This window comes from Leptosomus discolor, chromosome 4 (genome assembly GCF_034619465.1).
Source record: "Leptosomus discolor isolate bLepDis1 chromosome 4, bLepDis1.hap2, whole genome shotgun sequence".
In the NCBI taxonomy this organism is placed as follows: domain Eukaryota; kingdom Metazoa; phylum Chordata; class Aves; order Leptosomiformes; family Leptosomidae; genus Leptosomus; species Leptosomus discolor.
In genome coordinates this window covers 58027215-58054947 of record NC_141394.1, presented here as the reverse complement: position 1 = coordinate 58054947, position 27733 = coordinate 58027215, and the positions used below count along the sequence as shown (strand labels likewise).

Below are 27733 nucleotides of genomic sequence, written 5' to 3'. Positions count from 1 at the left end.
CCTTCTGAGATAAATTTTAAATGCCAGACCCAAAGCTGGTTTATATTGACTCTAATAGCAGCTCTATCAGTTTCACCAAATAAGAATTTGATGCTCTGATATGCACTGACAGGACCAGGCATTATGTATTAATTAATTTTCCTTTCTTGAAAATTGGTTTCAATCACTATCAAATGGGGAAAAGAAACCTACTGCTTAAGAGTAACGTGATAAAGAGGTGCTCATTTTCTGTACTGTGATGCAGTAATAAAAGTAACGTTTTCCTGTGCTGTTCTTAGATGACTGCATCTGAGAAAGATTGAAAATTACTTTTCACTTTTGTCAGTGCAGTACACTTTCTGTTGTCTGTGTCAGTCTAATTCCTACACAGGAATTCAGAGCTCTCTCAGAAAACACTCAAATGTGTGGCATAACATATGAAATGTGTATCGAGTTTCTTTCATGTACTTTCTTGAAGCAAAAGGTGAAAAGGAATACGTCTTACACTGAAGAAAACCCAGTTTTGAAACAATAGCCTAGGAACATGATTGCTTGCTTAGAACAAAATCTTTCTTTCCTTCTCTTTCCTTCTCTTTCCTTCTCTTTCCGCTCCTCTCCCTCTCCCTCTCCCTCTCCCTCTCCCTCTCCCTCTCCCTCTCCCTCTCCCTCTCCCTCTCCCTCTCCCTCTCCCTCTCCCTCTCCTCTCCTTTCCTCTCCTCCTTTTTTTCTTTTTTTTTTTTCTTTTTCTCTCCTTCCTTCCTTCACTGAAGTACAGATTGATGGGTAACTTTATCTATGCGGATACAAACTAAAAATTGAAAGTTTCTGGAAACCTGAAAGGAAGATGTTCCAAATTCTTATGTATGAGGTCTGGGAGGCTACATTTTCTTTTAAACATTTTTATGCGTAAGACTGTAACTTTTTTCCTGTTTTCACAAAAGCATATATATGTGTGGGAATGTGTGCGAGTGATACATAGATACACATACCTATATTTAATGCATAGGTATGTGGATATATTTCTGGGAAGACAATCTTCTGAAACGTTAATTCTAGCTATGTGAAATGTTAAAAACCTGAAAAAGAACCATTTGAAGAAAAATAGTATAATTAATAACCTTCTCACAAGCATTCCTAAAGTATTTACAAAATTTTCACAACTTTTACAAATAGTGCCATCTTACACAACTGCTTCTAAAATAAAACTACATGTTAAGTTTAAACTGGAAATTAGGTGGAGCTGCTCTATTTGTTTCACTGTTTTTTTGTGATTTGTTTTGTCAGGCTTTTGACTTTTGTGAGAAGAATTATGAGGATACTTTAATTTGCTTTTGATAATTGTTTGTTTCCATTATTCAAAATGTACACTGTTGTAATGTGTTTCTGTAAGCCTTTAAACTTTATTCATAGACCTGAATAATTAATGATGGACTTGTAACAACTCATGCCATCTTTCTGTGGAAGCTCTTAAAGAATTTTTGTCTATAAACACACGTGATAGTTAATTACAAGATTGTTCATTAGTGTAGGCTTGTTAGAATTGTCTTCATTTGAGCAGGTACCTCTTAGAATTTTCATTTAAATTTCTGGGAGAATTTTCCAGCCACAACTACAAATCTGTTGCTGAGCTTTTAGCCTACTTCCGCAGGGTGAAATTGTCTGGGTGATGTGCTTGGCCGTATTCCTTTCTTTCTGGTGCCATCTACTGGTCAAAATTGAATTTGTGTAAATTTTTTTTGTCCTCAATAGAGGTCATAGCAGTTCCAGGCAGGGCTGTGAACTGTGCAGTGTATGGTCAGAACTTGCTCCTCTAACATCAGCCGTATAATGTATAACCTCAAGTGATTTATGAAAAGCTTGCCAACATCTACAAGTCATTGAGAACGACTTCCCTTTGCTTCTCTTGGTTTTACTCTGTAACCTTATGGCTTTGCCCAGAAGACTTATCTCCTCCTTTCCTTCACAGCATCTTTCCAAGTTGACCAAGGCAACTATGTAGAATGATAGTTAAATTATGACATGCTTTATGCTAAGTGCTTTTATTTCAGGCAGTTTGAGATAAGCTAGAATTGTACAAGTGAGGTTGAACACTCTGTAGAAAAACCAGAAGCTGCACAGAATACAACCAGATTTTTTGAAGTGCTTTTCTTTTGCACAGGTAGCACAAATTGATGTTGAATTGTCAGTAAATCTGTTATCTCAGGGAAATAACTGATGTATTTTTATGTTAAGTCATTGCAGCATGTTGAATGTACTTCTCCAAATTAGTCCTGGATTTAAACCCTTCTTTTGCATTGTTTTCAATGTTATTTACATGAAAGTTTCAACTTTTCTAATCAGGTCTGATACAAAAGATATCTTATCTCCAGAATCAGTTCACTTGTATAAACAAGATTGTTCTGAAGTTGTAATACTGATGAGGAATGCTTAGTCTAAACTGTGATGTGTTTACACCCTGACAGCTAATGGAAGTGACAGTTCTGTGATCTCAGTATGCTGACATGCACAATAAAAATTCAAATTAACTTTCATTAAAGTGAACAGATGTCCCTTTGTTTCAATAGCAATTGGGAAAGAATAAATTTACAATAAGAGAAATATTTAAATGATGCAGAGTCAAATGTTTAAGAAGATATGTTAGAAATGGATAAATATTCACATTAATCTGATGAAGTAGTAAGTTCTTTACAATTCAGAAAGTCGATTAGGGGATTTCTTGCAGCTTTCTAATGCCTTGTCTTGCCCCTGCAGGCCAGGACATCAGAGGCATCAGAACAGGTGAATAAAAAAAGATGCTAATGTTTGACCCAGTCCCTATCAAGCAAGAAGCCATGGAGCCTGTTTCAGTGGTAAGACTTTTAGCATCTGTTCTTGTGATGACTGTAGTTTTTCCAGCTTTAAATTCATACCAAGGTTTCTCTAAGCTTTGGACTACCTTAGGAAAGGCTGTGAAACTGTATTTCCCTCTTAGGGCAATCAAATTCACATTCTAGGAAAATGTTTTCTGTGTCCCTAAATGACCTACCCCATTACCTCTGGTGGTGCTCCCATACCCAGACCAGAGGAGACTCAGCCACTGCAGTGCAAATACGGTCTCTGTAGCTTATGCTGCTGATGGGGTGGGTTGAAATGAAGTTGCCAGACTTCACATGAAGTGGCAAGGGCCTCTGGTTTCAATATTACACCTTTGAACTAAATGTTTCTCTTTCTCTCTTGGTCCTGACAACCTGTGCCTGGGGCTAACTTGCTCTCTAACAGCATTTTGCTGGTGAGCTGGGTACATTACCTTGCCACGAGAACAGATGAGAATCAGGGCAGTGGAGGAGGAATGGGAAATAAAGGGGAAGGGGAGACTTTTCAGTTGGATTAATCTTCCATCAACTTTGGTGCATGGGATCATCTCAGAGAAGAGTCCAATATGCAAGAGCAGCAGGAACGTGTAGCTGGGAGGGGGACAGTGGGAATTGTGATGATTTAGGCTGCCAGGGAAATACAACCTTAGGAAGCAGTTTTGTGTATACTTCACCTAGTCAACTTGCAGGCTGCTGCTGAAAGGAAAGGTTCAGGCTTTTCTCCCTCCTTTCCAGCTTTGTGTCTCCTTTATATGACATGAAACAATTGTGAGGCCACAGAACGATTTGGATCCTTTGGATCAGCTCATTGAATGGTCAGAATTGCTACCCCACCAAAAATACCCTTATTTTTTGGTCAGATCAGGAAGCTGATCTGACTCATTCTGTGCAGCTGCTCAATGCTAGAGCAAGTGGAAAGGGGAGGACAAGGGAACGGGACCTCCCCTTTCAGCAGTAGCCTGCAATAAGGTCAGATTAAGTGCAATGTGAAACCACACCCCTAGAAAGGCTGATCGGTTAAAAGGGTGAAGTCAATGTGCATAAGTTAGAGTGCATTAAACTCGTGCTCTGAATGGCATCTTTCAGGGAAAAGTTTGTTTCCTCTTTTATTTAAAATGTAGAATAGTTGTCATCAATTTAAATGTGTTTGTAAGCAGTCTGATTTTTTCAGTGCTATTAATAACACTTTTTGAGAGTTAAGTTTTATGCACTTTAAAATTACAGCTTTACTTTCATGGGATTTGTTTACTTGAGAGCAATGATAGAAAAATAAGTGATCTATCACTGAGAGTGTAAGGATGGCTACTTCCAATGTTTGTGTCAAGAAAGAATCTTATTATTGGCCAGTCTGTCTGTCACTTCAATCACAATTATTGCATGACCTTACTAAGATTAGTGGTGATTCTGTACAATTATCTAGGGATATCTAATGGTGCCCATCAAAGGTGGAAAATGGGCCACTTTTACAATAAAAGTGTCATTACACGAATAACAAAATTGGTATAGAGACATTGTGGGTTGTCTTTTGTACACATTTGCCTTCATCTCCGAAAGAGGGTTGTGCAGTGGCTTGGGATGATGCACATGAGAGACACAAGATCCTGCCCCAGACAGCTGGTGCTCTGCAAGATGGTCAGGGTTGGTCCCTCAACAGGCTGACCGGGAGAGGAGTGAGCAGTCTTCCCCAGACCAGCAGATGAGGGGAAAACTGCAGTGGGAAGAGCAAGGGAGCATTTCTGAGCCAAGTATTTTTCAAGGCTGTAGGTCCAAATGTTGCTCGTTCTATACCATGTGCTCCTTGTAGAGGTGTGGTACCTTCCATGACATCTGGAGTCATCTTGGGTGTTCTTATAACTAGCCATTAGAGACTATTCAGAGCATTTTACCATGTTCCATATGCTTTCCTTTTCGTTACTGCATAATGGGGGGGGGGGGGGGGAAAGTAAGTGGCAGGAAAGAAAAAGCAGAAAATCCAGAGGAAAGGACATTTTTTGAGCGAGGTTCCGCTCATGGAGGTTACTCTGATTTCCCTCAGACTGAATGTGTGTGTTTCAGCTTCTGTACACACGCAGGCTGTTTAGCCCCAAGCCCTTGAGATCCTGACTGTCCCAGCCCTTCTTGGGTTTGTGGCTTCCTTGGAGCCCTGCTGCCACACTCCCCAGCAGAAACTACTTTGGAGATACCTCTAAAGGGAGGAATCGTGGTGTGGAGAGAATATAGGAAGGGATAGAAGCCCCTGAGTGTGTTAGTTTTCTTGACATTCTTTTGAGGAGGTGGAAGGAAAGCGAAACTGTTAGTGTGATGTTTTAGAAGTACTAAGCATAGCATTCAGTTCACTGCAGGCTGACATAACATAATCTAAAACCGGAATTTATTTGTATTGTATCTTTCATTCTGATAGTATCATTAGAGGCCAAACTAAATTAATCTCCTTGGGAATTATTCATTATTTTACCTGAACATACACTGCCCATAGGTATAAAGTCTGTCTTTAAAAAATCCTCTTAGTTGGGGTGGGAGAATGAAACAAGTTGTGGTTTTGACACCACTGTATTTCAGGGTGTGTGGCTGAAAGGATTAACTATACTTCTCAGATGACTGAAGCTTGCACCCACAGTATTTCATCACTTTGCCAACAGCTCATGCTATTTGTTGAATTCAATTATCAACCACATTTTTTGATGGTTCTTAACGAACTAGTGGCAAAGTCATCTGAAGCCTACCTAAATATTTGCTGCAAGGACTTTTTAAACATTCAGACAAATACCGGTTAGCATTTAGTGAAGTAAGTTGCTTTTTTGTGTGTTACCATCTTTCTTTGAATTGAAATAAACAGGTTTTTTCTGCCCTTCCATCAGTCCAAAAACTACTTGTTTCACCTGTTTTTAAAGATAGCTGTGTGCTACATGAGGGGTTGAGGTCTTCAGTAGTGTACTGTACTACAAATTTCATGTGGTGAGAATGCTTTTTCAGGTGTTAGCTACTATTTGGATTAAATCGTGTTCATCCCTTTACGTGATACTGATTTGACAAATACTGTAAGTAGGTAAGCAGGTTCTTCATCTGTTTCTGTTTTTCCAAGAGGCTGGCTAAATTTTAAAGTTAAATTCATAGGGTTATATAGTTCGTGAAAGAGTTGGTGAATTGCTTCATAATCTGTTCGCCTGTACAACAAAGAAGCTTCACTGTGGCAATATAACAGCACTTATGAAATTATATCAGATTAGTGCTTGATAATGTCCCCTTGTGGAAGCAGCAGCTTTCTGGATAGTGATAGGTGGGCTTGTGATGTATTTGGCCATTTTTTATTCTTGATAGATTGGCAAGAGGAAAAGCATGGTGAATCTTTTTATTTATTTAATTAATTGAGTAACTGTATGAGCCACATGGATATGACTCAAAAATATTAGAAGTTCCTTTGATTTATTTTCCAGTTTCTTTGTGGCTTTAGTGCTCTGGGTTTTACTGTGGACAAACAGTAAGGTGCAAAGAGGGAAAGCAATGATACCAAACATAAAAAAGAGCTAGAAGAAGACTGGAAAGGAATGTATGTTGAAATACAATCCTGCATTTTATAGTGATCTACTATAGCAACACACCGTTCTGCACAGGGATGTTTAGGAAAGCAGAATTTACAGGAACTTGGGAATTTGGTGGGATTTTTTCAATCAAAGTCAGACCAAGCTCCTCCATACACTGTTAATTCCCACAGTAGAAATACAAGGAAAACCTACCAGCTTAAATATTTTAGGCAAACAGAACAGTGATAACTAATTTTCCATCGTCCCACCAGAGTACTTCACGTAAGTTCTAGGACAGGTGAGAAAAGACTGCTCTTGCAGGCTATGAAGTACACTCCTGCCTCCTGCAATTGGTGGCATTTAGAAAACCAAACAGAGGTACTTGGGCTTTTTTTTTGTTTGCTATTGTCAATGGTCCCTATTTACAGAGAGAGGCTGTAATGGCAATTGCTGTGTGCCAGGGAGCTAGAAACTGGCACTTTGCTGTGCTAAAAGACACAGGAAGCTTAACTTCAGAGCCAGGAGATAGACCTGAGCGTGGCTTACTCCAGCTGAACAGTGTTTCAACCACACTTCATTGATAGTGAAGCAAAACTGTTTTCTGCCAGAGTGTCCGATTGACAGCAGATATTCTTTTCATTGTTCTAGCGGCCATCTCAACTTTCTCACCCTTTTTCTTCCCAGATAATTTGTTTTTCTGTCACATTTTTCTATCACAACTTTATCTGCAGATCAGATAGAAACATAGCAACTAAATTTGCAGAAGGAAGAAAAGTTTGGAAAAATGATTCAGCATCCCCAAACCACCAGAAAAAATAGCTAATGTTTAATCTGTGCCAGCTTAATTACAACAATTAAAACCTTCTATGCAAAATAATTCAAGGCATATGGGATAAAACACCAAGTCCCTAAAATAGTCACTTTGTAAAAACATCATTATTTTCTTCCTAATTCTTGGAAAGTATTTTTTGCTTGTCTAAGTATATTTTTTTATATATATCTAAATAAACTTTTGTAGTTTACAGTTCTCTGGACAACATTTTAATAGCTTGGTATTTTTTTCAACACACACCTGGTGTTACTTGATGAGTTGAAAGAGGATAACTGTTTATATAGAAAGGTTACAGCTTGGAGATGCTTCATTCTTTAATAGACTTGTTGACCAAAAACATTCCGTAAGATTTAAATTGTGTAGTCCTTTTCCTTTCCAATATTCTTGCAAGGGAAGAAATATTCGTAGGTAGTAATCTTGTGATTATCCCTGACAAGCCTGCACACTGTAAATGCACTGACATTTAGTGGTGGAACATTTACAGTTTGTTGAAGCTGAGTAGGCTTTATACTGCAAACCAATAACAACAATTTTAACAGAAGTACTTAATGTCTCTTACGTGTTTAAATTTTGAATTTTTGCCTATGCCCATAACTTGATCAGATTTGGTAGATATTAAATACTGTTAAAAAGTAAACTATCAATATTCAGTGGCTTTCATCGCTTAGAATGCTAGTAATTTTGTTGCTTGGCTCAGCAGCAGTAGCAAATCTGTAGAACTTGTTTCAGCCAGCACTTCTTGCAATAATGGCATTTTAGTAGAATTCTGAGGAACCAATTACCATCAAAGATGAATGGTTTTATAGATAGAGTTTGTAAGAATAGTCATAAAGAGAATAAATAAAGTTTCAGGGGTTTTAATGTAATACTTGCTGTTTGAAGATTAATCAGCATTGTGTATGCTGCTTTATTCGAGTATTCTATGGAATAGATGACTCAGCTTTGTTGTTTTATCACAGTGCTATGAATGCAGCAGGAAAATGTAATGTTTTCTAAACTCATTGTTTCAAACAGTAACTGAAAAGGAGAAAATACATTTGTGTCATTTTGCAAAAATACTTTTAGTTAATGTTGACATTTAAAATCAGCTAACTGACCCTCACAGGGAAGACAGTAAGAGGTAAGAAACCAGGAAGATCATAGAATCAGAGAAGGGTTTGGGTTGGAAGGGACCTTAAAGACCATCTAGTTCCACACCCCCCCCCCCCCCCGCCATGGCAGGGACACCTGCCACTGGACCAGGTTGCTCAAGGCTCCATCCAACCTGGCCTTGAACACTGCCAGGGAGGGGGCAGCCACAACTTCCTTAGGCAACCCGTTCCAGTGTCTCACCACCCTCAGGGTGAAGAACTTCTTCCTCGTATCTAGGCTAAACCTGCCCTCTCCCATCTTCCAACCATTACCCCTTGTCCTATCACTGCAGGCCCTTGTAAAAAGTCCCTCTCCAGCCTTCCTGTAGGCCCCCTTCAGGTACTGTAAGGCCTACTGGAAGATGTTTTGCTAGAAGTTTTCACCCCAGGAAAAAGCCAGTTGCGATGTCATGGAAATTACTATATAAAAGTACAATAGTTTGATCTTCTAATCTGTTTCAGTTTCTACCATTTTGAACGTTTTTTTAAATCCCACTCATCAAAGTCCTTTTGGTGCCAAAGAATTCAGTGAATTTTTAGTATTAATTTAAACTGCTTAGCCTTACTGTGAAGCTTTACTTACCTAGAATCCAAAGATAGCATTTTATTTCAAAAAATGTACAACATCTAAGGGCTAAAACATTGCATTTTCTGCCTCTGTCTGCTATGTTAGAACAGCTCATTGGTTTCCATTGTAAGTTACCTGATAGTAAACAACCTCAGTTTTCAACACTTTGTGAATGCAAAATTGATCCGGATAGTTGTTTACTGAGACTTTACTCTGCAATGAATGTTAATACTTCTTGGTTTACAAAAAATATTTCCACTAAAATGTGGAGATCATCACATAGGTCAAGATTAACTTTGGGGGTTACATGATCTTGTAATGAGAACTGCTAGCTGCTAACAGGAGTATTCTTCTAACATGCCAAATGTTTATCCTTATACTAGTTCTCCAAAATCAGACTAGCTAGTTAGCTGCTTTATTTCTCAAGGAAAAAAAAAAAGGGTTAGAATTTACCTTTTGCACTCTTGAGTTTCTCGCCCATTGGTTGTATAGTTCAGCTGTGTATTTTTTTATTGCTTGTAGGGTTCAGATATATAATTTCTTGCTTTAGTGATGATTGTTTTCCAATTACTTAAGCAGTTGATTGGGACCCATTACTTGCAATTTCAAGTCCAATTTAACTCCCCTCTTGCTTGACTTCATGATTCTCAGTATATAGTTGTATGCCGGGCATAGCACCATGTATCTCCCAGGTCAGTTAAGTAATGTGCAGCTTAGTATAAGAAAAGCAGTTTTGAAGGGAGAAAAAGAGTTGGATAAGCCTTGAGGATTTGTTTTCATCATCTGTTTCACATTGCTTCTGAAACAGTTAGTGAATCAGTACTTGAATAACTTCCTTTTGTGAAATCTTAGGCTTTATTTAATTCAGTTTTATTTAAAAAGTATATTAAAGTGCTTTCTTGAAATGTTTTCATTTTGCCTCAGTTTTATTAGCTGCCTTTCTTTTTCAGCAGTAATTGTGTGTGTGTTGATTTATTATCTGATTTTCTTTCTTTTTTTTCCACTCCTTCTGACAGTCATACCCGTCCAATTACATGGACCAAATGAAGCCAAACAAATACAGCGTCATTTACTCTACACCGAGTATGTTGCACAATAAATTCTACTCAAACCCCGAAGGACTATCAAATGGAATCCAGATGGAGCCCGTAGACCTTACAGTGAATAAACGGAGCTCACCACCTTCAACTGGAAGTTCTCCTTCCCCCCTAAAATTTCAGACTGTGCACAGGAGAACTTCACCTGGATTGACTCTGTCCTCACCCAGCTCACCTCTCAGTAAATTCACACCGTCACCCCCAGGAGTACAGCCTATTTCCATGCCAATAACAATCCCACCTGTAATGGCCGCTGCTCTTTCACGGCACGGACTGAGAAGCCCTGGAATACTCCCAGTTATACAGCCTGTTGTGGTCCAGCCAGTTCCTTTTATGTATGCTCCCCATCTTCAGCAGCCCATCATGGTGTCCACAGTTCTTGCAGATGAGATGGAAACTCCAAGTAGCATGCAAGGTAGGTGTTGTCAGAGTTTCTTTTTTATGCCATTTCATCCTAGGAGAATAACTGTATATCCAAGCACTTTTTGGTGAGTTTTTCACATTTTAGGAAATGGAATTCCTGTTCTTCTAAAACATGCAGGCATAGAATTCACTGTGTAAATATTTTGCCAAACTTACCAAGGTCATATTCAGTTCTGATTTCTACCTGCATAAAGCTGTTTATCTACTGAGATTTGGACAGATAAAAATGTTGGACTTATGAAAATGAATAGAAGTTTTTTGAATCATAGTTCGCCAGCAGATAGACTAAAACTGGAAGATTCTGTATTTTAGCATAAATCATTGCACTAAATGCAGAGCTGGAGGATTTATTTCATTTTAACTACAGTTTTCTATGTATATTTTTTTATTTCCATAACTCTACATATTTTTGATGTGTTGCCTTCCCTCTCCTACCCTCGCCCATACAGTGCCTGTCATTGAATCGTATGAGAAGTCTACACTGAAGAAATCAATCAAAGTAGAGCCAGGAAGTGAACCATTAAAGACTGACTTCTATCCTGAACAAATGTCACCTCCAATGATGACCTCATTGTCTCCTCAGCAAGTAATGGTGCAAGAGTAAGTAGCTAACAGTAGACCCAAGATCAGCAGCAGTATGTAAAGCAGTTCATTGCAGCAGTTACCGATTTTGAGGAGTGGGAGGGAGTGTTGATGTGCTTTAGAAGATGTGATAAAATACAAGAAAACATCCTTCCCCCCTGCTATTGTGAAATGTGATTTCAACTTTTTTTTTCCCTCTTTAGCAATATAGGAGGCCATACATATTTATACATCACAACCACACAGATCTGCCATATATATAATGAATTTCTAAAGTAATGCTAGTCCCAATCCCAATAAGCCAGCGATACCTGTTTATATAAAAACTAGCAGCAAACTGGAAAGATACTGTAAAGACATTTCATACTCATGTCTGTATTTCTGTTACCTAAAATACCTTCCTTTAAAAAGATTCTTGTGACTCTCTTTTCTTGGAGGTCCTGTCTTTTAAAAAATTTTGGCTACTCGGTGGAAAGAACCCCCTCAGGCCTACGAGTTCTGCATATATCTAGTGAAATTCCATGTTTACCTGAGGCCACTGTTCCTTGGGTGGTTTTTTTTGGCAGCTCAAGTAATTCCTGAAGCTCACTCTCCTCCCAGCCACTTGTTTCCACCCCACTACTAGCTCATTGTGCTGGTACAACTGTTACTGGGGCCAGTGCATGAACTGGATCACAGATCTAATTTGTTTTAAAACAGTCCTGTTTGCAGAGGGCAGAGCAAGGGCTAGAAAGAAGTGAGGTCTGGGGCAGAAACTTTTTAATTGGAGATACTAAAAATTTCTCAGGAAGTACCTGAGGAGCTATGGGCACCCTTCCATTTCCTATTTTCATAGGGAAAATTCTGACAACCTACCAGAAAATGGAATGGCCCCAGAGCCAGGTTTGTCCTTCAGTGCTCTGGGCAGTCATGCAGGCTGCCGGCGTGGCTCTAGCAGGAGGTGGAGTATGGGAACTGAGATGGGCTCATGGTACATGACCTCAGAATCCGTTTCTGCCCTTTCTTCATGCTCACCATCACACTCAGGAGTGGTTGTACGAGTCCTCACCTTCTGGAGTGGGGAAAAAGAGCTCCAAGCCAGAGTACCAAAACCAGTGTGTGAGTGCAGGGTGATTCAGAAAGAGAGCAAAAGCATGAGACTGGTAGTCTCCTGCATTCCCTTCAGAAGGCAGCCTCTTCCCTGCTTATGACTGTTCCCAGGTTAGAAGGCACTCCACAGCTCCAGGGCTAGCTGTATTAGGCACAGCCTTCTTGTGGGGCACCCCTCCTCATTTTCAAGTCTCTAACTTAGATGCTCTCTAAGCTTCGATGCAGCTTCTAGACTGAAGGCTTTTTGCAATTAACTAGTTGTCAGCTAGCTTTTTAAACTATATGCTGTTTATTTAAAAATAACCTTATATGTTCTATTATAATAAACATATAATAAAATAGTAAACATCTGTGTTTACCAGGTGGTTACTTATCCTCCATAATGGACCTGCCACACAAGGGAGTGAGGTCTGTGTGTGTATTTGGAACTAACTTCTGCTAGGTCAGGACTACCAAACGGTTCAGTTTACTTTTGTTCTTTGTTAGGCCTCTGTAACAAGAGCAAACCAGTAAGTGCTGTTCTTGGCTGATACCCCACCCTTCCTCCAGGGCTGAAACTTCTGCAGATTTGTCACCTGCATTAGTGATTTGCATTAATTATTTCCCAATGAGTCCGGTTTCCACAGGAAACCCATCCGCTGAGCAAAGAATATAAAATGTGATGTAATGTGTAGGTAGTGTTGTTACAAAAAACCATTTGAATAGTCCATGTTTCCAAAGCATCTCCTCTGCTTGCCCATGCACAGCGTTATGTTTATGGAGGCCCTGACCTCGTGGTGTGATGGCTTACAGGCCTTCCTAGCTGTCTGGTAGAGCTGCAGTTCTTGCTCATGCCTAAAGCCAGCCCTTTCAAGTTACATTCTCCCGTATCTGCAACAAGGAGTCTGTAAATGGTAGTTTTTATATTTTTATCATTTAAAAAATACATAGACAAATCACACAAATTACAAGATGAAAGACCTAGGCCTTTATAAAATTTCCTGTTGTGTCACAGCTTCATCAGCCTCTCTCTGCATTATGAGCTACAGTTAGGCAATGTTTTTTTGTCATTTTTCATAGGTTCGAACTGCCCGAACTCCTCTATTCAGACACGTAAGCTACATTAAAGGGGCATAGGAAACCTTCAGTCTCACTTTTAAGTGACCGATTTTGCTTTACCGTTAGTTTTTGGCATACACATTATATATATATAATGTTGGAGGCATTTCTGTAGGGATGCTGGACTTTCTAGTATGTCTGATAATTGACATAACTATACTGTTATTTCTAAAATCAAACTTGAGGTAATAATTTCTGAACAAATATGAGAAGCCTCATTAACGTTTTATTTACTTGCGAGTGCAAGTGTCAAAAGTCTTAACTCATGCTGTCAGCATAGTGTAGTCTGTTGGTAAAGAATGAGAAAAAGCTGTTGAAATTGTAACATGATTTTTGGAAAATGCTCTTATCTATTAAAGAATGACACTTAAAGGGTTAGACTTACATGAATTTGTGTCTGGTTGTGTAAGAAGGAATGAAACAATTAGGGTTGTGCTTTTATTATTGGCACTTACATAATACTTACTTCTGATTTTTGACACCGCCTTAACCATTTTTTAAAACTGCCACACCCTATCTGATTATTGATAACATTCTGTAGTCTTGCCAGCCTCCTTTCCTCTAAAGGGAAAATGAGAGAGACAAATTCTCAGCGCTTTTTTACATACTCTTAGATTGAAAACCATCACAAATGGTGTACAGCTGATGTCCTTTTTCTCCCTTTTGCCAGATGTTAACCATGTCCAGGACTAGCCTCCACGCATAGGGATTCAAACCAGGTTTGCTTGCTGTCCTACACCAGAGCTTCTCCAAAAAAACCAGTATGCAGCAGTGTTAGAACTGAGCGTTGCTTTAGAGAAGCATTTCTTTGGAAGCTAAAAGCCTGCTTTTCTTATTTGAGAGTATGTATGTCTGCATCTGACTTCACCATCTGGGGTTTCCTGCCATTACAATATTTTTGGCTAGATTTAATGCGTGTACTTGAAGAGTACATCACTCAGCAGTCACAGAAACACCCAGAAAGATAATTTGGCTCACAATTTTAAGCTTATAACTCTTAATAAAAGAATTAATAACAGAATTAAACTTTTCCCACATTGGTAATTCCTGTCCTGCTGCTGTAGAGAGTAATAAAATTTTTTTTTCTTGTAAATCACAGACAAGATTTTCTGTCTTCAGCACATGTGCTTTATTTTGCTCAGAGAAGTAGGTATTCAGTGTTCCTGAAAATTAGGCACTAAAGGAACTTGGTTTAAGTAACTAATATAACCTAATGTTATAAAACATCATTCAATCAGTAAAGAAATGTGAAATAAGGTAATGGAAAAGATGAGGGTTCTAGTGAGTTTGTTTCTGTCACATGGAAGAGCTGGTTTTGCAACAAGGAATGCTAGTATCATAATATACTAAGTTTCAGGTAAAACCTAAAAAATATGTTAAAAACACTGATAGAGATCTGCTAAGTGCAGCCTTGTGAGGTTGCAAGATATGTAATGCCACTTAGCTTTTTGACAAACATTCTTATCTTTCCTTTTCTAACATTGACATGGAAAAAGGAATCAAGGCTGTCCTCAGTTCCACAGTAGAGGTGTTGTTCAGACCTAAATATCCACAGACAACGACACCTTTCAAGAAGCTGAATGTGCTTTCACAGGCGTGAATGTTTATGGCTTCGTTTGTTACGGTAGTCCATGTGTAGTTAGTACATGTCTTACCTGCACTGTACCTGTGGTCTTCAAAAGCAAAAAATGATGTTTATGAAGGTGGAGGGACAACTTCAGACATCCTGTGGGTGTGCCACACAGGCTAAACTCTGCTTTTAGGAATTGACGTCAGTGGTACAGGGAGGCCGCACCCTCCTGCCAGCACCAAACAGGAAATTCTTAATTATTCTCTAAAGGAGTGGCTGGAACAATAAAGATTGAGTTCTGCTTTGAAACCCTAAAGATACAATGTCTTTAATATATGGAATAGCTGTTTCCAATTACAAGCAAATTAGTTACATTTGAAGGAAAAATTGTGAATAAATAGAAGAAAAGTTCACTATGAACTCAAGAGTTTGAGAAATCCGAGTTTGACTGAAAAACAGGAATTTGAAGGGGGTTTTTCCTTTGTAAGTTTAAAAAAAGCTAGGGAGTAGTAAAAATGGCTACATCATGCCACAAAGTGAGTAAACATTTAAAAATATTACTGCTAGAATGCATGAAATTTGCTAAACCCTCTTGAATTTTTCGACATGCATGTAATGTTGTTCTTTCTGCCAAGAGACAGAGCAGTAGTGAATAAAGGGCTCTGTCATGGATCATATTAGCTGAGGTTTGCTGTGCTAAATATTTTTCATTTTTAACATTCAGTTTGACTTTGCAGGAATCACCCTTCAGTTATAGTTCAGCCAGGAAAGAGACCTTTACCTGTGGAATCTCCAGACACGCAAAGAAAACGCAGAATACATCGATGTGATTATGAAGGCTGCAACAAAGTCTACACTAAAAGCTCCCATCTGAAAGCTCACAGAAGAACCCATACAGGTTTGAGCATTGCTGTGCTTTTCTTCCATCAAGTCTGTGGTAAAATAGTAGACTGAGTTTGTAGTTTGTGCTGATGGCCAGGTGACCGCAGGTGTAAATAACAAAATGGCAACAGTTCGGTCTGGCATTGTTCTGAATAGAACTATAGGCTGAGCAAAAGACAGAGGATGTAGCAGGAAAAATCCGCAACACGAGACTGTAAGCCAAAGCAGGATCACGATGTGTGCTGGTAGGCTTTACATTCACTGTCTCTTTGCTTGTTTTCTGTCCAGTTGCTTGCAGATTACTCATTCTGCACACCCTGTAAACACCAAATCAGTTTGAATTGCACTACCTCACCTCTTACATCACTGTTAAATCTGACTGAGACTTCCATGGGAGTAACCCATTTGCAGAAGTCTGGAGTGTGTGCCAGATACAAACACATCTGCTTCATGTGGCCATGCTAATCACTGGTCCGATAGTGCTGTTTCTGAGTGAGTGTTCCGGAAAACATATCCTCATCTCTGTTCTCCCCACAAATGTTCGTCTTGGCGTGCTGAATGAGTGTATGCACATCCAGAGTTTTTACACAGATATGGGACGTTTTTAGGTAAAGTGGAGCCCAGTTCATGTCTGTCTTACATCGAGCCAGCCCTTTACCTGGGGGGTAAGGAGAAGGAGGATCACATATTAGAAAGTAATGATTGAGGGAGACTTTAAATTGAGCTACTTGTGACAGTGGTGCCAGTTATTGATACTACAGTGACTTCAAGAGGTCACAACAAGATTTCTGCCTGCTGTGCTGAGTGGTAGCACCAGTCCTTTCCCCCAGCTAATCTAGAATACGAGGTCTTGGTTTTGAAAATACTTGAACGAATGTTTAAGCCTTCACACTTCTGGGCTTGATGAGACAAAACAAGTGCTAATATGGCAGAGGGAGGAACAGAGACAATAAAAAAATAAGTTGTGGCAGGAAACAATTTTTTGATCTGTTAACTTTGACTGCACAGTTTCTAGCGCTGAGTACTCTGCAGCACGGTGCTGTTTGGAGGCTTTTTGAGTAAGCAATGAAGTACTTGCTGACATTTGAGAAGGCAAGAGGATGAATCTGTCAGATATGTAACTGATGTGTTTGTGTCTTAAATCCTCACTTCTCTGTTTCTTTTTGCAGGTGAAAAACCGTACAAATGCACCTGGGAGGGATGCACGTGGAAGTTTGCTCGTTCTGATGAACTCACGCGGCATTTCCGCAAGCATACAGGAATCAAACCCTTTCAGTGTCCAGACTGTGACCGTAGCTTTTCGCGTTCGGACCATCTTGCTCTTCACAGGAAACGCCACATGCTAGTCTGAATGTCTTCTGTCCCTGACTCCTGTCACGCTTCCTTTTTTTTTTTTTTTTACACATGCATTTTAATTTGGATTCAGCTGGTCTGAGTCTCTGAGTTTATACCATTAAAAGCTTACGTATGGTCAGTAACAGATGTTATCTAACCCTTCTATGTCCTTGCCACGGGTCAGACCTAAAGAATGTGAACACTTATTTTTTTTCCTCCTGGGGGTGCTAAGCAAACCCTTTCTGCAGACAGTATGTTTAATGTATTCCATTGTGAATAAGGGAATTTGTAAACTAACGCTTTTGTTGGTTTCCTCATATAATCAACCCAGCATATACTGATAAAGTAGTAAGTGTTACTGAATATCCAAAATGCTAGTCCTTGCCAGAGACTTATGTGCCCTGTAAGGGATACGCTCTCATTTTATGCTCAACAATGCAATGAATGGACTCTCCCGACTGTGTTGATTTCTGCAGTGTGGTTAATACAACAGTTTTTGAAAGACGCCTGATATAGAAATCCCCTCAGCCCAAACAGTGAATAACACTGTAGAAATAAATCTAAGCAATATAATTACTTTACAGAAAGATTGAGTCGTAATATCATTTACCCCAGTCAAGAAGAAAAATTGGCAGGAATTGGTCCATGCATAATACTGTGCATCTAAACCAATGTCGTCTGTCCTCTGTATTATAGTGTAGTGTATATCCTTGGTTTTATTGCATAATGCCCTGGTGGATTTGTTAAATGAAGACCTTGTGTGACACTGTATGTCTGGTTTCTGTGCAAGTGTATGAGTGGAACACACACGGTACTCTCCTGTGACATGGCATTAAATGATACTCGTAGAAACCTACCACACCTCATTTCAGGGATATAGACTATCCCTCTACAATCACTCCCCTACATTTCCTCTAAATCAATTTTTTCTCTTTGCTGTACCTCAGAAAATAGCAATCATTCTGTCAAGTTCTCCGAACTGTATGGTTGTGCCACTTTAATACACTACGGTATTTAAAATTACTAATCCACAATATTTTTATAAGATGGCATCAGATATGAAGCGCTCTGATGATAAATCGGGTTATGTATCTGGTTTGGATAAAAACATATACCAAATCATCCATTTGATAACTCTGATTTGTGACTATGATAGTCTCTCAGTGTTAAGTAGACTAAACTTTCCTGCAGATGTGTCTATGGCATTAAAAAGTCACACCAGAAAGTCCTAATTCCCATGTCGGTCAGGAAGCACAACTCCGTAGATAAAACAAACGGAATTCAAGCAACCTGCAGTTGACCCTAGAAGCGTTGCTGTCTCTGGAAGCCTGCTGAAAGGCAGGTTTCTGTCGTTACTAGCTGGCAGATTTTGTGGCACTGCAAGGAAGCGGGATGTGTTTCTCCAGGCTCTTGTGCAGCATCTTGCACAGCAGTGCATTCTTCTTTCCCCTGCATCAGGTAAACACCATTCCCTGAAATTTAAATGTACTGAAGTCAGATTTTTGTTTCTCTCGGAAAAACCGACTGGAAAATGGAAGGGTGAAGGGAGGAGGAGTTTTCATAAAACTCTCCAGGAGGAGGCAGGTGGAGTGTCCATCTGCAGGTGGGTATATTTGAGCTTATGGAGCAGGTAGGCTGTCCTTCGATGTCCTGTGGAGTCCAACAGCAAACTGAAAAAATCAGCAGGTGGGAGAGTTTGAGTGCAAAGAGCTTTCCCTTGGTGATGGGAGTTCACCAGCTATGCTGCTGACATCCACATCCCCGTAGAATTAGAGAAGGAGAGGATCTGTACTTCTTGGAGAAAAATGCTGCTACAGCGACTGCTGTGAAGTACAAAGTATTGTTCAGTTGTTTAACACTTCTTAGATGTGGGGATACAGAACCAGCGATTTTATTTAAGAACACGTGCTCCACAAAGGGGAGAACGGGGGTTTGCAAAGCGGGGCTGGGAGTGTTGCAAAGCTTTTGTGAGGAAGATCAGTATGCTCTGTTGGAGCACCGTATGTCCTCGCCAGCTCGCTAGGACTGAGGGAAGTTGCACTGGATCTATCTTGTAGCTGGCCCTAATCTGCTTAACTATGGAGCTGGAAAACCTGGGAGATGACTTGGGCTTTTTTTGATTGCCTGGGTTGTTACTCACTTTGAGGAACTTGCAGGAAAGAGGATGATACTAACAAGCAGCTGTCTAGAATGGGGATTTTTGTTGGGTATTTTTATTGTCAGTGGTAGCGGAATTGGCCTCCTTCATCAGGCTCTAGGTTTCAATGGCAGCTCCAGAAATGCGGACACATTGCTGACCGAGAGACCGTGTGGTGCCCCTGTAGCATCAGTCACAAGGCTACAGGTATTTAGTATCCTGGGATGAAAACAATTCTGTACTATATTCTAGGGAAAAAAGCAGATGAGATCCTATAAAAATAAGCAGCTTAGTGGCAATTGGTCCCATTTTTAGCTTAACGAATGCAAACGCATAAAATTTGAGATGTTTAAGCATTTCTTCCCAATGCTGTGTTTCTCTTTAAGGCTTTCAAGGGTTTCACAAAATGTTTTCTTTAATATTTTCTTCTGTTTTTTTTTTTTTTTTTTAATTAGAAATGTAAAATCAAGTACCCTAAAAGCAGAACTTCTCTGTAACTAAGAGTTACTCTGGAGAATTTAATCTAGGTTATTTACCATGTTCATTCATTAGCCTATGTACCTTTTTCCTGAAAATATTTATGCTATGAGGACAAATACAGTGGAGATTCGATAGAACTTTAAAATATCTTTACCCATGTGCCTTGTGATTTAGGACAACAGAAATTTAAATATTAAATATAAATAACTTGAGATTATTTTATGTAAATGCCACGTTTATAGAATTTTTCACTTATGTCTGTGGTGTCTTTCTGTAGGACGTCAAAAAAGTAACAGATACGCTTTCACTTTTCAGCTGAAAATGCCGGTCTTAACTGGCTCATTGATTCATTTTAGCAAACTTTGATTTGAGGGGTATCTTGTAATTTTTAAATACACACGACTAAACACTTCTTAAAGCCAGTCCTTCCATCTTTGCCCTAAAGAGAAGACAGTTTAGACATAAAGATGGAAAACACTAATCCTGCAGAACGTGTATATTTTAAAAAAACCCACATTTTTCCCTACCAGTATTGCACTGTTTTACTAAAATGTGCTTAAGTCATTTGATTATAATAAATTACTAGTTTCTAAGACAATCATGAAAAGCTAAGCAGGGATTAACGTGTGTGGTTTTATTTAAATATACACCACCATTCTGCAGAGATACTTCTAATGCCACATCTTGCCCAAATATGTTCTTGTCTCTGTCAAGGTTAGCAACATGTAGATGAATAGAAATCATTTCTATTAAAAAATTACAAAGCATGTTACATATCTTAAGAGGGCTACACCAGTTTTCATTGTATTTTGCAGGTATTAGCACTTTTTTTTAATGTACTTTAAATATTAGAGGGTCAAAATAATCTTTCTGCTTAGCATCTCTTGCCTGCAAATATAGCAGGGATGTTATATTTACTTTACTACTTGTATAAACTATGCAGAAATTTTTTAATAAAATGTAATATATTTTATAAGCTAATAAGACTGAATGGGTAATTAAAGGTTTCTAGTGTGCATTACTATAACTTGCAAATATGGAGACATTTTGGTAATCTTTTCTTACTAAAGATGTGAATGTTTAATGTACTTTCACTGTTTCTACTTTGGTAGTCCAATGGGAATTCAGTAATGACATTTTGTCATGTCAAACTGTGAACAGAAATTTGTACTGTACAGTCCTCATACGATATTTAGTATACAGTGCCTATGTATTATACTTGTTAATAAAACCCTCAGAACATTGTTTGTAGTCATGCCGTCACACGCTGTAGGACAAGGAGCCATGACCCAGGTGCAAGGGTCAGAGGTGTGCCCAGGGATCCCCGCTGGCTGGGGCAGCATGCAGGAGCCCCGGGATTTTGGAGGCCCTTCTGCAGCACGGGTGCCACCTCCCACGCGTACCTGCCCCACACACACCGACGCCGGAGCGGGCAGGGCAGGAGCACAGACGCTGCCGGCGCTGCCTGTGAGCACCTGCGCCGCTTCTGGCTCCTGTGCTGTGGAGGAGCTGTGCCCAACTGGGCTCTTCGGGCAAATTCGCAAAAATAGTTTACGCGCTTCTAATTCGGGCACTCTAATTAATCCATTGGTGGGTCTGGAGCATCAGTCTTGCAAGCTGGCGCCTTTTACTCCTTGCAAAATGGCTGCCTGGGCCTGCGCCTTTAGCCGCGCTCTTCCCCACAGCCCTTTTCCAGGCCGGGCAGGTGCAGACTGCCAATACACCAATGCACGTGAATCCTGCGCCCCTCCGGGCACACCCGCAGGCTTTGCGGAGAGATGATGATGTGTAGAGCCGATGAAGAATTTTTTTTATTTCTTCACATGTTTTCGAATGCCTAAAAAGAGTGAGCCCATTGAATTCACTATGCATCTCTCAGCACTTTCCATGCCTGCTTGAGGTAACTGCATCGGGATGTTGGTCTGCCGCTGCCTGGGACCCAGCAGATCAGCCCGGTGACATACAGAAGGGAAAGCAGGTACAGCAGAAATGAGGCATAAAAATAAAACACTGCAAACAGCAAACAGAATGTGGGGAAATGAGGGGCTTGTACTTCTTGGTGTCCTGCTTGAAAATAAGGATTGCTTATTATAAAGCACGAGTCAGTGCTCATATCATACTGTAGGTTTGTGAGTTTCATTTGTTAGCAAACCGCTCAGTACCTGGGCCCCACAGCCTGCCCAGCGGGAGGGCACAATGGCATGGGGCTGGAGTCACAGCCGCTGAGCCAGTGCATGGTGAAGGGCTCGTCCTGACCCCCTTCTCCAGCCCCACACACCTGCAAGAGGCTCCTCCGTTTGCTAGTGGTTATCTATTCCGGTTTTCCTAAGAGGCGAAATGCGTTGTGTGTGTTCCAGCATTGAGCCATCGTTTTCATGAACCAGTGATGATTCAATCGGCCACTGGGCGTCACCACTAGTCTGAGAAAAAGCAAAATTTAAGCTTACGAGATTGTGATAAAGCAAAACTTTTTCACTGTGAGGGTGACAGAGCACCGGAACAGGCTGCCCAGAGAGGTTGTGGAGTCTCCTTCTCTGGAGACATTCAGAACCCGCCCGGACGTGTTCCTGTGTGACCTACTCTAGGTGGTCCTGCTCTGGCAGGGGGGTTGGACTAGATGGTCTTCCGAGGTCCCTTCCAACCCCTAACACTCTGTGGTTCTGTGATTCAGTGAAACTATTTCTCTTCTCGTAGTTAAGAAATGAAGCTGTTCCCTCTGTCTGTGACTGTGTCGGATCCTGTCATGCACAGAAATCTGCTCAAGGATTCAAAACTGATCTTTGTGTCTTTACTGCAATTTTTAGCCATACAAAGATGCTTAACATATCCTCTACAATTAAAAATCTGGCCTGGCCAAACACTAACAAAGTCAATACACAGTATTGCTTTCATGTGTGTTTCCAGGCCTGTGAGCTCAGTGAGAGCAGCACCTGACGTAATTTTTATAAATATGGTCACTAGTACAACAGTATTTCAGGAGTTCAACCAGATACTCATGTCCTGTAAGTATTGCAAATTTCTTCCCAAGAAGCAGTTCTATGAATGTATTTTTTTTTTAAAAAAAATCTTCACAGCACATTGCTTCATAAAAACAGTGAAGAAAAGCGTTTGCTACGTTTCGCCAAAAAAAAAAATTAAAATAAAATCAATACCTTATGTACCCTCTGAGCAGAAACAGAGTTTCAGGGAAGAAAATGGAAGTTCCAACAGAGAAGTGATGAAAAACACTGTCAAATGCTAACTTTAAAAAAAAAAAATAAAAATAAAATCTGCTTTATCAAAGGAACTCTGAAGCCATAGTGTATGGTACAATATATAAATAACTGAAACCTGAAACACTTGGCATGTGCATGAAAGATTGGTGAGGTAGGAAGGACAGAGTATAAAGATGTGTTACAGAGTTAATATCCTAAAACAATATACATGGCAGGCTTGGGAAACTATTTGTTTCATACCTACCTGCAACTTAGGTTCCAGAACAGTCTCAAAGGTGATGGACTCTTCCACGGCCCAGACCCTGTACAGTATTAAGAACATAAACCCCAGTTTGCTGATGCATTACATTCACAGAGACCAGAAAGCCTGATCTGAGAAATTTTACTTCCTCTTTTCTCATGCAGTAAACAGGACAGAATACGTGCCCATTAAAACGTTACCGCTAAGTGTGAATGCTGATCATGTCTGTGGGAAAATAACGGAAGATTGGTGAGGAGGATTGCAAACACGCTCAAGTGACTTGCAGCTGGGGTGTCAAAAAACACCTACATCACACTAATTGTTGTTTGGCCTCGTGTGTTGGACAAGTAGAACCTTTGCGTTTAGATAACACAGGCCTGTGACAGAGGCAGAGGCACCCTGTTGAACATGCTTGAGATTCCCACCCTGCTGTGGGAAAGATCAAAGCACAGTGGGAAATGACACCTGCGCAAATCCCTGAAATACAGGCAAAGCCAGGAGACCCTTGAGCACGGACCGAGCTCCACAGTGCCTGCATCCCTTCTTGTGTGCCTCTGCCCAGGTGCTGCTTCAGGGATCCCCCAGTTTGCGAGGTAATGAAACTAAATGTACTCTGCATTTCATCAGTGGTTTTGTGGTTGTTCCTGAGTCCTGCCTGTGCCAGCTCACACAATGCCCTTAGACTGTAACGCTTGGGAGGGGGAGAAGTCTTTCAGGAAGGAGGGTCACAGGCTTTCTAGTAGCATGCTCCACTGTAAAGCACAGAGGAGGTCTGGAGAGGTAACGGCTACAAAACTCCCAACTAGCTTCATGTGCACTGGCCTCTGCGACCGAACAGTTCCTTAAGTACTGGAGAACTGCATAACACACAAGCCTTAAATTATAGACAGATGTAACTTTGGCTGTAGCTGAAATAAAGAAGCCACTAAAGCTTGGCCAGGCAACTGCCTAAGAGCAGACAGCGATGTTACAGAGGAAGTAACAGAGGGCTTTGCATTTCCATTAAGCTGTAAGTATAATTACACAACTCCTCAGTGAAATGACACCAGGAAATTTAATAATGATAAGAAGTGAGAGGTTTATTAGATTGTCAAATTAAATCCAAGCACAGCAAATTATTAGATGACCCCTACCAACAAATACCATTAGTTAATCAATTTGATTTTAGCAGAGAAGCTATTCCCCAAAGAAAATTACTCCTTTTTCACCTGCATGATGACCCTCAGCACCTGCTGATTAAAAAGGCAAGGTAACAGAGTTCAGTGAAAGTCTGGAGATAAAAGTGGATTCACCTCCAAACATCAAGCTTCTACGTTTTAGAAAACAGCAAAAAAAATCAACCCAAGATAGACTGATATGATCATAGCAGAAAGCAGCAATATTATAATACTATAAAAATTTCCTAAGTTCAGATTTTTAAGAAAACAAATAGCAAATTCTATGAAATCATGACTTTGTAGGTACATCTAGGCAAGTGGGAATGTTTAGTACAGCAAAGGAAGAAGAATATTAAACGGGGATTAATGGCTCCAACTTTCAGCTCTTATCCAGAAAAGTCTCTGACTGTGATGAAGGGAAAGACTTCCAGGAAGGAAAGCAGACTGAAGGTGTAGGGATACCGCACCCTTCACATCTGCTATACCAATATACAGGAAGGGATTTAAACAAGGGTTTTCTTCTTTGTATTGTTTAATTAAAGCCAAGGAAGTGGATCCCTACGACCGTAACCCCACAACATCCATGTCAGAACAAAGATTAAATCCATTTTGCAATGATGACATTGAACCAACCATTAATTTTGCTACTTTCTAATATGGCTTTCAATGGGAAAAGTCCAAAATAAATGCAACCCAAGTCTACAAAAATAAGTGCAATCACTATTAAAATCTCTCTCTGTTGATGCTGGGCAACTACAGAAGGCCTCTGACTACTTTCATGACTAGAATAAGCAATAGCAATTCCAGTATGTATCACAATTACATTTTGCTACAAACTAGGAACACTGTAAAAAATGATAAAAAAATTATTAACACAATTTAGTGCAAGACAGTCAAGTCAGTTATTCACATACTGACTTACACTACTAGTAGAAGTAGCATCACTCTGCTCCTCATTGGCTTCGAAAGAATTAAGGTTTACACTAACAGCTGCCCTCAGGTTAGCCCAGAAAAGGGCACGCTTGCTCCTCTCCTTCGGCCACTCCAGGTAGGTTCGTTTTGCCATGAGAGCCTTCAGCTTGTGATACCTGGCGGGGATAACGTACGGAGGGATCGGCTCCAGCAAAATGAGGATCAAGCTGTTGGAATTCTCACTGAATAATTTGTGGTGGGCAAAGTACAGCTCGTAGTGACACCACTCGCTCTGCACAAAGTTGGGAGACAACACAAAGATGGACTTGTAGCTCTTCTCAATGCAGTTAATGATGTTCTCCACAATGCTCTTGCCAGGGATAAAGTTCCTCTCGTGCTGGCACAGTTGTACACAGCCCTCCCCCTTCTCCAGGTTCGGGATCAGCTCGTTCTTCACCCACAACGAATCGCGCTCGCTGTAGGAAATGAACGCATGAAACTGCAGAACGGTCCTCTGCTCTTCGGGGTGGTTCTGCCAAGCTCTCCGCTTCGTCTGCGTCCACTGCCACGTCATCCGCACGTACCACGGCACATCCAGGTAGATGCACAGAAAGGCCACAACAGCCACCAGCACCACCATCAGCAGCAGAGCTGTCACAAGCAAGAGCACCGTGTTGCAAGCCAGCTCAGTCAGGTGGAAGTCCTTCAGCTGCATTCCTCGCAAGTCTTCCGGGTACTCGCACACGTACGCCGCCGGCCAGCCGAACAGCTTCCCCCCAGACTGCCTCTCCAGGCGGATAAAGTCTTGCAGCTCACAGGAACACTTGAATGGGTTCTGCCCGGCTTGTAGCTCCCTGACCCGTGGGCAGCTCTGGAAGAAGTCGGCAGACGGGGTGAGGATCAAATTCATCTCTATGTTCAGGAACTCCAGGGACGCAAAGCCACCGCACCCCGGCAGGTCAGACAGCCTGTTCGATGACAGGTTCAGCTCTTCCAACGAGTTCAGCTCAGCCATCCCCTTGGGGACACTGGTGATCTGATTGCTTTGTAGGTCGAGTTTCTTGATGTTGACTGGCAAGCACCCAAACACGGCATCTGCCAACTGGTTTGAGGACAGGTCCAACTCTGTCAGAGACTCAGTCCATTGGCACTGCACATCAGCTCCATCGTGACGCAGCAAGTTGCTGCTCATGTCCAAGTATTTCAGTGATTTCATACGGCTGGTCATGAAGCTTACCTTGGGAAGGCTCTCAAATTTATTTCTTTGCAAAATAAGTAATTTCAGGTCTGTCAGCGTGCCACAATTCTGGAACAATTCATCTGTCAGAGCATTGTGAGAAAAATTTAAATACTGAAATGAGCTTGTTCTATTGGGGCAAAGCATGTGTGGCATATATGCATCATATATTGTCAAACTGGCAATATTCATTTCTGAAAACTGTCTGTATAGAATCTCCTGGTTGAAATAATAAAGCTTATTACGAACATGCTCCAAAGTTAGCGCTTTCATGGAGCCACCCAAAGAGATTACTTGTTCCAGTGGGCTTAATAAGGGTAGAAATTCATATTCAGTCAGCTCCCCTAACAGTCCCCGAAAAGTCAAATTTCTCACAGTCAAATGCTCCACAGGTGAATACCAAATAAGCAGGAAAATTTGCAAAATGATAGCCCATTGTAAGTCCACAGTGTCAAGCATCAGAGCTGTTGTCTTGATTTTCTTCAGAAGCATTAAAGAAGGAGAGGGGAAATCTTTGTAGCTCAAGGTATATCTTAAGTTAACTATTTTTAAGTTTTCTGAAGTGCTCATTCCATCATACAAGAGGGAAAAACTGAAGTTTTGGTTTGCTGCAAAAACAATGTGGAGGCTCCTTGTATTCAAGGCTGTCAGACTCTGAGGCTCATACAGAGAAAAGTCTTCTAAGGTCAGGAAGACAGTGTGCAGCTGCAAATGTATGATATACCTGAAGTCTGACCTTCGTATCATCGTGGCACTTAATCCTAGGTACTCCAAATGAAACATGTTCCCGAATTCCTGACAGATGGGCAGGGCAGTAAACTTATTGAAAGAAAGATCTAAATGTCTAAGATACGCAAGGGTTTGACAATGAACTTTCAAAATATTATTATGAGATAAATCTAAGTATTCTAAATCTTCATTAAAAATGAAGACACTAAAGTCAAGCTCCATAATTAGATTATAAGAAAGATTTAATACTTGAAGGCCAGAAAGAGAAATAAATTCTGAGATACTAAGTCCAGAGATCCTATTGTGTGATAAATCTAATACATGAGTACGGACTGGAATGTTTTTTGGAACATTAGTCAGCAAACTGCTTGAATAATTTGCAATAAATTCGTTTTCCACAGTTGGCTGGGTATTACTCCATAGCGTGAAGATACAAGCAAAGACATAGATATGTGTAAGGAGTCTCATTATGCTTTCCAGGTTTATCTTTGTTTTCTGTTCAGTATGTCTCAGTGATGAGTCCAGTCCTATGAAAAGAAAACACATGGAATTTGCTGAAATTGTTGAACTGTTGAATTTGCTTTTTATTGCTAAAACAATATTCAACACAAAATTTATGTAATAAAAATTTTATTTTTACACACTCTTGTTCCAAGTTCTTATTGAT

General features: G+C 40.4%; 2 protein-coding genes across 3 annotated transcripts; one reads left to right on the top strand and one right to left on the bottom strand.

The window, feature by feature from the left end:
- The first annotated feature begins 2740 nt into the window (after positions 1-2740).
- On the top strand, positions 2741-17101 carry KLF3 (KLF transcription factor 3). Of its 2 annotated transcripts, none has more exons than XM_086464300.1 (5): positions 2741-2825; positions 9899-10394; positions 10852-11002; positions 15479-15639; positions 16793-17101. In XM_086464300.1, exons 1-5 carry the CDS (start codon positions 2772-2774, stop codon positions 16972-16974), a joined length of 1044 nt encoding a protein of 347 aa, XP_086320426.1. In that variant the 5' UTR covers positions 2741-2771; the 3' UTR covers positions 16975-17101. The 2 variants fall into 2 exon arrangements, with proteins under 2 accessions (XP_086320426.1, XP_009944929.1); XM_009946627.2 differs by having other exon boundaries at positions 2741-2828.
- A 7983-nt stretch (positions 17102-25084) lies between these two features.
- LOC104354146 (toll-like receptor 1) lies at positions 25085-27558 on the bottom strand. The gene has a single exon (XM_009960968.2). It carries the CDS (start codon positions 27532-27534, stop codon positions 25087-25089), a length of 2448 nt encoding a protein of 815 aa, XP_009959270.2. The 5' UTR covers positions 27535-27558; the 3' UTR covers positions 25085-25086.
- Between the last annotated feature and the right edge of the window lie 175 nt (positions 27559-27733).